This window comes from Salminus brasiliensis, chromosome 5 (genome assembly GCF_030463535.1).
Source record: "Salminus brasiliensis chromosome 5, fSalBra1.hap2, whole genome shotgun sequence".
In the NCBI taxonomy this organism is placed as follows: Eukaryota; Metazoa; Chordata; class Actinopteri; order Characiformes; family Bryconidae; genus Salminus; species Salminus brasiliensis.
The window spans coordinates 27666736-27676179 of NC_132882.1; the positions used below are offsets into that span (position 1 = coordinate 27666736).

At 37.5% G+C, this 9444-nt stretch overlaps 1 protein-coding gene across 4 annotated transcripts in view; it reads right to left on the bottom strand.

Moving 5' to 3' along the window:
- Positions 1 to 6816, bottom strand: part of cep162 (centrosomal protein 162) — a 35407-nt gene extending 28591 nt beyond the window's left edge. For all 4 annotated transcript variants that reach the window (XM_072680052.1, XM_072680051.1, XM_072680050.1 and 1 more), the window contains exons 1-3: positions 6567 to 6816; positions 6063 to 6179; positions 5181 to 5337 (exon numbers count right to left, since the gene is read on the bottom strand). In XM_072680052.1, the coding sequence (XP_072536153.1) occupies positions 5181 to 5337; positions 6063 to 6122 (217 nt within the window). In that variant the 5' untranslated portion in view covers positions 6123 to 6179; positions 6567 to 6816. The remainder of the gene's footprint in view (positions 1 to 5180; positions 5338 to 6062; positions 6180 to 6566) is intronic.
- Positions 6817 to 9444: the final 2628 nt, after the last annotated feature.

Sequence of the window (9444 nt, forward strand, 5' to 3'; positions counted from 1 at the left end):
TCAGCACACCACTGACAGTCACAAATGGGCCAGACAAGTGTACTGCTAGCTAAGATTGGGGGGGGTATTAGGGAACACACGACAAGAAAAGTAGAGTTATGAAACAAGCTACATGACACGGGGTATTTCTGGTGACGGCTACAGCTAACACGTCAAAGGTTCCTATTCACACAGCTGTACCCGGCGAAGGAATCTTTTTCTGCCCGCTCTTCTCCTGAATGTCCGCCGCTTGAGTGTTTTTACGCTTGACGAATCTATATTTAGCAGCTTCATCTGGGTCAGGAAATAAGAAAATCAATAACAATAGTGCATGATATGTGCACAGAAATGGTGTGAATATGAGATGGGGTTAAATGATTAGTCTACTTGCGGCAGAAGACAAATGGCAAGGCAAATGAGTTCATGATGATATTAGAGAGTAATGAAAGGCAACAAAAATCTCAAGGACGAGAACAGCAGAAACACACAGTGCAGAAGAACCTTGATGAAACACAATGTTCTGTGGCTGATTAAGCAAGGAAGGCGCAGGAACACTTTCGCATGGTATTTTTTCCCCCCTCTACATCACATGTTCACTCAAAACACTCAAGGAATACATGTCCGCACTCAGGGGACCTGGAAAGGAATTAATTACTAAATGCCCCTGGCCTCTTTAAACAATCTTTATAAGCTTCACAAAAAAAAAATGAAGGTTTCTTTTGTAAAGTAAACCATCACAATTCAAAGAACCAGTTGGATGCTTAAATGCTTCGATTCTCAAAATTAAAATCTAGAAAATCTAGAACTGTATTTTTTTTCAATACTTGTATGTTTTATTGGTTCATAAATGGTCAACCCTTTTTTTAACCCTTCTTCATCGAATTAAACAGGCTGTTTCTGTTACTGTACCTTTAAGACGGGTATAAGATTAAATGAGCTCAGTTCTGATTATGTATTAGAAATATGTAAACAAGTCACTTCATCACCTGAAAGAAATATGATTTTAAAACCATATATGGATGGTATAAACTGAGGAGTGAATGATGTGCTTTTAATACTTTAACATTATTTACATATAACTTTATTTATTAAAAATAAAGAAATAAATACAAAAGAGAGAGGGTAAAGTCATTTTCCATAATAGAGGCCCTTGAGGTATTACCAGTTTAGGCCCTTGAGGTAATGCCATTTTCCATGAGAGAGGCCCTTGATAAAGTAGAGTCTTTTTATTATAAAGTGCGTGAGATGCGATGTAATTAACATCATGAATTTTTGAAAATTATGCAGTGGTTACCAGCAGTCAGGTGAGGTGTATAGAACAGGAGATTAACAGGAGGGAGAAAACTGTCTTACAGTGAGAATTTAGTTTCAGAGCAGCCTATATGCCATGTCTGATGTGTATACAGACAGTAACAAATTTCATCTAAATGTTTATGTTTTAAAGGCTTGACATTAAGGTCAATATACTTCAAAAAGGTTGACACCAATGAATACAGTCAATAAAAAATATACTTACATTTAAGTGTAAAATGAACAGTAAAATAGTTAACAAGTTAACAGGCCAACAATGTTCAGCTATTTCAACATGGTTATAAAAGCGTACTGTGAATGCAACAGTGACTTCTATGTGCCGTTACACCCCATATATATTTTCTAGTGAGAGAATCCCTCATCAATCCCTTATAGTACACAGTTAAACAGAAGCTTAGACCACATAGCATTCTACAGCTTTGGCAGCACTGAAACTTGAACAAACTGGTTAGGGCTGCAACCAATGATTATTTTAATCATCTATGAATCTGTCGATTATTTTTTCGATTAATCGATGAATCAGATTAATAATACATTTCCATGTCTTTACTTAAAAACAGAACATGAATAACAGAGCAAATACATGTACAAGTTAATAATTATTAAATAATAAAAGATTAATAAAATTACATTAAATCAAATTTATTTATAAATGAAAACTTTATAAATTAAAACCAAAAAAATGTAGTGAGATGAGGGAGACTTCATGTGTCATTTGTTACTTTAAAAAAGTTATAAAAAAAAAAAAGTAATTTAAAATACTACAGAAAACAAACTAACGTAAGATTGTTTCCATATTACAGCCTCTAATGCACTTGATATAGGGCTGATCCAAACTTTCCCTTAAACGAATGATACAGAATTCACAGTAACACAGCTTGTGTGGAAATCATCAGCTGAGCTGAGCTGAGGAACTGTTCTCATGCTTTTTAAGGTTTAATATGTTCTCAAATATCAGCATTTCAGTGTGTCTAATAGATCAAGATATCATCTACAACATCCCGCAAAACAACATGCAAGATGCTTTTAGTCCCTTTCTTAAAAGAAACGTATTACAGTTCCCTCTCACTTCAAGACATCTACAATAAAATGCTAATATGCTGCCACTGACTGTCAGCAGAGGGGAAAAAAAGAAAAGGAAAAAAAGACAACACCGGTAATTTGCAGCACTGATGATCAAATTACTGATCTCAAATGACTTCCAGCAGTAATTTCCCCCCTGCGTAAGCAAGCTCTCCTGATTAGAGAACGTCTGAACATAAATACTACATAGATGCTAATCCATCTTTCCACTTCAATTAATTATGATTGCATGCATCATGTTATACGATAATGCAGATCTTCTTCTAAAAATAATCCACTCCTACATACTCTTTGTTCCCTTTGCAGGTTATTCCCTTCATAGCCAGTGGACACTGTACAGCCCCAGGCTGCACATTATAGATGTGAATGTTACTAATATTACTGTATTGTCATAACCCTACAGGAACATGATGTGCTCAATTTCTAGGGTACACATGACTGATATGTTTTAATTACATGCTGATTTATAAAATGTGAGCATTGCTTAAAAAAAAAAAAAAACAGTAAAGCAGATATACATATAAATGGATAGATACAGAAGAGCAATGTGTTAATACACAGTATTATCTGAGTAAAAGTGAGGAGGAAGAAAAAATAAAACTCTGCATTCTAGCCCCACCAACTGGCTGATGATGGGAATTTCATTTGTCAGACTGGTGGCAGAAATGTTCTAAATGCTTAGAAAAACATGATTTTGGGACATGTCTTGCATACATGCACAATAATAAGCTCCTTATATGGACAATAGGTTTGTTATTTATGCAGTAAAACACCAATATCAGAATCAATACAATTAGGATTCATTCAGAAAGTAGTGGATTTACTTCACTGTGTTCATTAAAACATCTCCAAAGCTCTCCTCATGGGAGTGTAGTATTAGCTATAGTTATATCCAACATCTGGTTTAGTAAATCAGTGCTTAGTGATGTTAAATCAGGTGAGCTGCTGAAGGAATTGAACACATCTATATGCTGGCTGGAAGTGCCCAGGAAAAATCTGGAACCATGCTGTGTCCTTCAGACTAGCTCAAGGAAAAAACACTTATTGTCCAGATAAATGGTTTTAAATTATACGCTAACAATGATGATTTACACATGTTGACCCTTTTATACCCACTGTTTAAAAGCTAAGGTTGACTGAAATGTGACTGTGGATATGCAACACTGTTAAATACTGATTGCACACTTGCAAAAAGTCAAGTATATATTTTTTGCATCCAAACTGAATAATTTTGGAAGGGTAAGAGGTTTACATGTCTTTGTAGTAAGGGGAGAGATCAGCATACAACCTATATCCCACAGTCAAAAGTATATGGACACTCAAGCAACAACATGCCCATATCTGCTTGTTAAACATCTCATTCCAAAACTAAGGGAGTTTATCCCCCTTTGCTGCAGTAATAACCTCCACTCCTTTGGGAAGGTGGGTACATAGCTGCAGGCATTCATTCAAATCACAAGCATTAGTGAGGTCAGGCACAGATGCTGGGCGATGAGGTTTGGCCCACAACAAATCTGCCAGTTTCCGAAGCCAGACTCATTCGTCAGACCGCCATATGGTGCGGCGTGTTTCATCACTCCAGAGTCTAACGTTAGTGTCCTTTACACCACTCTGCCCAGTGCTTGGCAGCACATATGGTGATCTTCTGCCTGTCTGCAGCTGCTCAACCCTGGAAGCCCAACCCATGAACTCCCAGACGAGCAAGCCTTGGGCCAATGTCGGTTCCAGAGGTAGTTTGGAAGCATGTGCTGTAACCGAGGACAGCTGTTTTTAAACGCAGTACCGGGAGCGTGCGTGACCTACAGCTGAGCAACTGCTGCTCCTAGACATTTGAGCTTCTCAACAGGGCTGCACAATTATTTATTTATTTTTTTTCCCCTTCAGAATTCAGAATCCAGATTCAAGCAGTTTAACACACCATATTTCACCATATCGTCACTGTCACACAAAACCTTGTATACCCAAATAGCAAGTTTACAGGAAAGGGAAAAAAAACCTTCCTAAATTTCAAAGGATGTCAATGGAAAATGGATTTTATTCCAAGCCATTCTAGAGCATTTCTAGTGGTCCATTTATCATGACTTTGTGACACAATGTTAAGAACGATGGCTAGATGTAGATTATATCACAAAATGAACAAAAACAACAGTTTGTGTGTGACAGTGACAACATCTTTTGTAAGAATTAATTCTTAAATAGAAAACGCTGTTCACAAAATGCTGATTGGGCTTTACAGTGCACAAAGAATTAGCTCATAATTAATGTAGATAGGTGTTTGTAACTGAATTCGTTTTATTGTACAGTCTGCATGAAAATGAATGAGGCTTTTGTAATGCTGTATGTTTTTTTAAAAGACTTAAGAGAGATATCTTTAATTACAGCTAGAAAAAAAAAGACACTTGCCTTTTAATTGTTATTCTCATAAAACCCCAACAGATCCATATAATGCAGCCTAACTTCACAATAATGGAAATCTGACTTATTGGAAAGGTGACATCCTACACCAGTGCCATGTTAAAAGTCACTGAGCTCTTCAACAGAACTCATCCTACTGCCGGTGTTTGCAGAGACTGTATGGCTGTACACTTGGTTTTACGCACCTTTTAATTAAGAGCACGGTTTAACCAAGCGTATTTGGGCGATGTATAAACAAAAACAACACCCAAAAAATGTTATGGAATAAACTGAGAGTTTCAACACTATTTTGTTTCAGAAACACACTTTAAGTCATATCTGATAATTATTCAGACTAGAGAGCTAAAACACACAGCACATATTAACCTACTTGGTCTGACTTCTCAACATACCTTTTCCCAGAGCATCCTCACTGTCATCATCATCCTGCCACCAAGGCACGGACACGTCGCTTTTCTTCACCGGCTTCTGTGGTACTTTCCCCAATTGGTCCAAGACACTGTGGCGCGCAGAGCTGCTTCCCAGTTCAACAGAGTCATCGGAGACGGACTACAGAGAGGAGCCAAACATGAAACTCTAGTTAGAAATGCTCAGTGGAAATCATACGGATGCTATTTTGAAAGAACCGAGTGGTTACTATGACTTTGTAATGCACAGGTGCACAGATCAAGAGCTTAAGCGCAAAACCCTTGTATTGTTTTTCACTGAATGTCAATCTGACATTTGTCCTTTACATTGTGTCAAATCTCATGCACCCAAAAGGTTCTCCTGTCAAGTTGCCATTTTGGAGAACCGACAGCAATAATCTACTGATTAGACACTGATCAGGCGACTACCCTCCTGTATAAGCTTTGTGAAACTGTGCAGAAGGGTTGTATTGTAATATTCACATGTTTATTTTCAATCAATGATTTATATGGCTTAAAAAAAAAAAGGCCGGAAATGTAGAGGTTGCTGCATTACAACTGAGCACAAGCTACCAGACGACATGAGCTTTGCTCCTTTAAAACCACGCTTGCCAGCGTCAGTCCCCCTGAGTTTCTAATATTTCATTTTATGTTTTTATTGATTTTTACCCTCCCCCTAGTCATATTATCTGAATAATCAACAGCCTGTTTTCAAGTCTACCTCCATGTCATCCATGTGGGCACCTACACAAACCCCTCACATGTGTAACTTGGCAGATGAAGTTATGCTGATTCGGACTCTGATAGACACTTTTTGCCAAATCAGACAAAACAGAAATGCATAAAGATCATCTCAAATAATCTCACCTCTTTCAGAAACTGTTCAAACTGCTGGTCCAACTCCTCCTTTGTCATTCGGTAAGCCATGGTTTCCAGAAAGCTGGAAGTCACCCAGTTACTTCAGAGACATGCTGAACGGAGTAGCTGAGCAGGAGAGAGCACAGACCTTTAATGAGCTTACTGTACACCTGAAGCTTAACCTGCAGCCTGACTGAGCTTTAAACCACTGAATCTCACAGACTACGAGATATTACCTCTAGCTGAGTTCTGCGTATAGCTAGCTAGCTAGCCTTCAGTCCAATTGTAGCTAGCTAGCTAGTTATTGTGAAGGAGCCATCTGTCCAGCCATAACGTTAAAGAAGCAGAACACACTACAGGTAGACACTAGCTAGCTACCTGGCCAACATTTAACTTAGCTAGTCTGCAAGTTAATCTGTAGAAAACAGGCCAGTGGTATCTAACCTAGCGCTAAATAATTCAATAACTAGTTAGCTAGCTAGGTATTATACAGACATTTATAAATATACTTACTTAGTATATATATATATATATATATATATATATATCTCAATATAAGTTGTATGTGGCGTACAGCCTGTTGCTCCAGCTTCTGTAAGGTGTTTTCCCAACAGCAGCAAAAGTTTTATAAAAGAGACAACTCTTATAAAAGAGACAACTCACTAGCTACACTAGTTTTAGGTGTTTGAGACTACACCTCTCTGTTCTGAATAAAATGCTAGCTAGCTAGCATCTCTCAGGTCCACTACTCTGGTATATGAGTGTTGTTTTTGTGATTGTTATGGAGACTCCCGCGGCACAGAGCGGGACAGGATCACCGGCTGCGCTACAAACTGCACACTGCCACACTAGATAGTATGTAAATAAAGTAGAGCGTCGCCGTTAGAAGTGCATGCTTCAATCGAGTTCAGAGAAGTACAGAGGAGTGTGGTTTGGGACGCAACCCGCTGAAAGCGTATTGGCGCGTCTTCTTCCTTTGCTGGTTCGTTGTTATAAACGGTCACATTCCGCCACCTACTGTACAACTCGGTAAGTGACGGGCACGCTGCGTTACTGAGGCCTGATTTGGACCTATAATAATAATAATAATAATAATAATAATAATTGTTATTATTATTATTATTATTATTATTATTATTATTATTATTATTAGTAGTAGTAGTAGTAGTAGAGTGAAATACATCATGTAAAAGAAAATAAAAGATTATAATAATTGTGCTTGCCTAATCACATTTAAGGATACATTTATCATGTTAGAGGTCTGAAGTTGCCTTTTGTTTAATAATTTAAATATGTGGGTTTGTTTGTTTTAGGCAGGCCGAACCCCTGTACATAATAATGTTAATTATTGTTAATTAATGTTAATGTTACTAATTTAATAATAATTATATTTCATGATTTTTACTTGCATGTAAGATATTATAACACCAACATATCTCTGCAAAAAGTTTGAATTCAAAGTAAAATGTACAAATATTTGTTTTATTTTATTTATTATTATTATTATTATTATTATTAATAATAATAATAATAATAATAATAATAATAATAATAATAATTTATTTACTTACATGTACATTTTGCTGTCTGCAGCGTTTTTAAATACACACTGGCAGTTGACATTCTGCCAAAATGTCACAACACATAGATCAACTGAAATAATACACACTGACTTCAAAGTCTTTTTCACTGACTTCCAAAATAATTAAGGTGGGTTTTTATTTTCTTCTCCTGTAAAGTTGCAACTTTGCAGATACAGGGTGACAACAAGAATAAATATAATATATACATAAACAAACAAAGTGAATTTTTCAGGGCCCTAAGCTACAACCCCTGTGGGCTCCTCACCAAATGCCCTCCATCCATCAATACATAATTGTGTTCAGAAAAGAGTAGTACAGCACTCATATAACTACAGTATATGTATTATATACTTTAAAGCACAAAAGCTTCTGTGCTGCTTGTCTGTAAGATCTACACAAATAGGGTAGTTATATATTCTTTTATGAATTCAGCACCTTAAAACTTCACAAGGAGGGCAGTCTGTCTGTTTTCCCTTTATTATAATACCTAATTTTGCACATCAGCACACTCTCTCTACTCTAGAGTCTCTTTTTGATGATAAGTCAAACTGCAGAAATGATCTTACAGAACTAAGGTTATTCATAATGCTCCATTCTAGCGCTCTTTAACTGCACTGATCATTAGTGTGGCGACTAGTAAACTTCAGTGCAATGTTGCATAATAAAGTTTAGCATATTTCAGCCCTCATCGTTAGTACGGCCCAACTCGCTTAGTGGAAGCTAGTATTACCTTCGTGGGCAGACAATTTCGAGTGAAATTCAGGGTTTCTGTATTATGTTCATGATTTTGTGATGGTATATCGCATTTCATGCCAGAACCACGGCTATAGCTATCCATGCATGCAGGAAGTCGTCACACACTCACATCACACAAAACCTCATTGTGTTGGCTTCTAACAGACTTCTTTAAGTGGATTCCAACATTATTTGGCATACGTCATCTAGGCCTCCCTGGCGTGGTTTGAGACGCATGTGATAAACAGATGAATTACGGCCTCCGTACGTTAGCTAGCTAGTGCTACATTAGCCTTGAGGTTGTAGTGCAAGAATAAAGAGTGAAACTGTGACTGTATGATTGTTACAAGACATCATGCACCTCCAGGTCCTGATTAAGCAACTGATCTAACGGGTCCATACCATTGCAGGGCGGCACGGCATGGCCTTAGTAGCCGTTTGACCCTGCAGTGGAAAAGAGGCCCTTGTTTGCTTTTAAGGAACTGTGGAAAATGCCTGTAATTCCTAAATCCTAAACATTTTTGAATGAAAAGGTGACGTTTCTTTGATGTTCTGTTGGCACGATGCTATGATGTTCTTCCCTAAAAACCTTCGAATGAATGCTTCCTCAAAGAGCGGCTTATTGTAAATAGCGTGCGAGTGTGAGGAACCCTTATAAATTGGTATAAAAAAAACATTACATACACTTACAAACCTCCTACTCCAACATGTTTTTTTGCAACAATGAGAGGGTGTGGCTTTGAACTATACACAGGTGAGGGGAATGACAAGTAGGGAGGAACTACTACTAAAAAACAAAAAAAACAAAACACAAGCATGATTTCTCACTTAGCCAGATAATGTAAGCGTACGGTTAAGGCTGTCTCATAGGAAAAGAGCTGAGGGCCAGTCTTGTTGGACAGCCCTCACCTTTGGACTCGTTTATGTAAGTCATCTGGCCACCTCAGAAGTCCTGAGGGCTATTCAGTGAAGTGAGCTCATAAACACTACACATTTAAAACAGCCTCGCTTCATTTAGCCAAACGGTTCAGCCGCAATTTAGTGATCAAAGCTCACATGTGCACAGACAATCT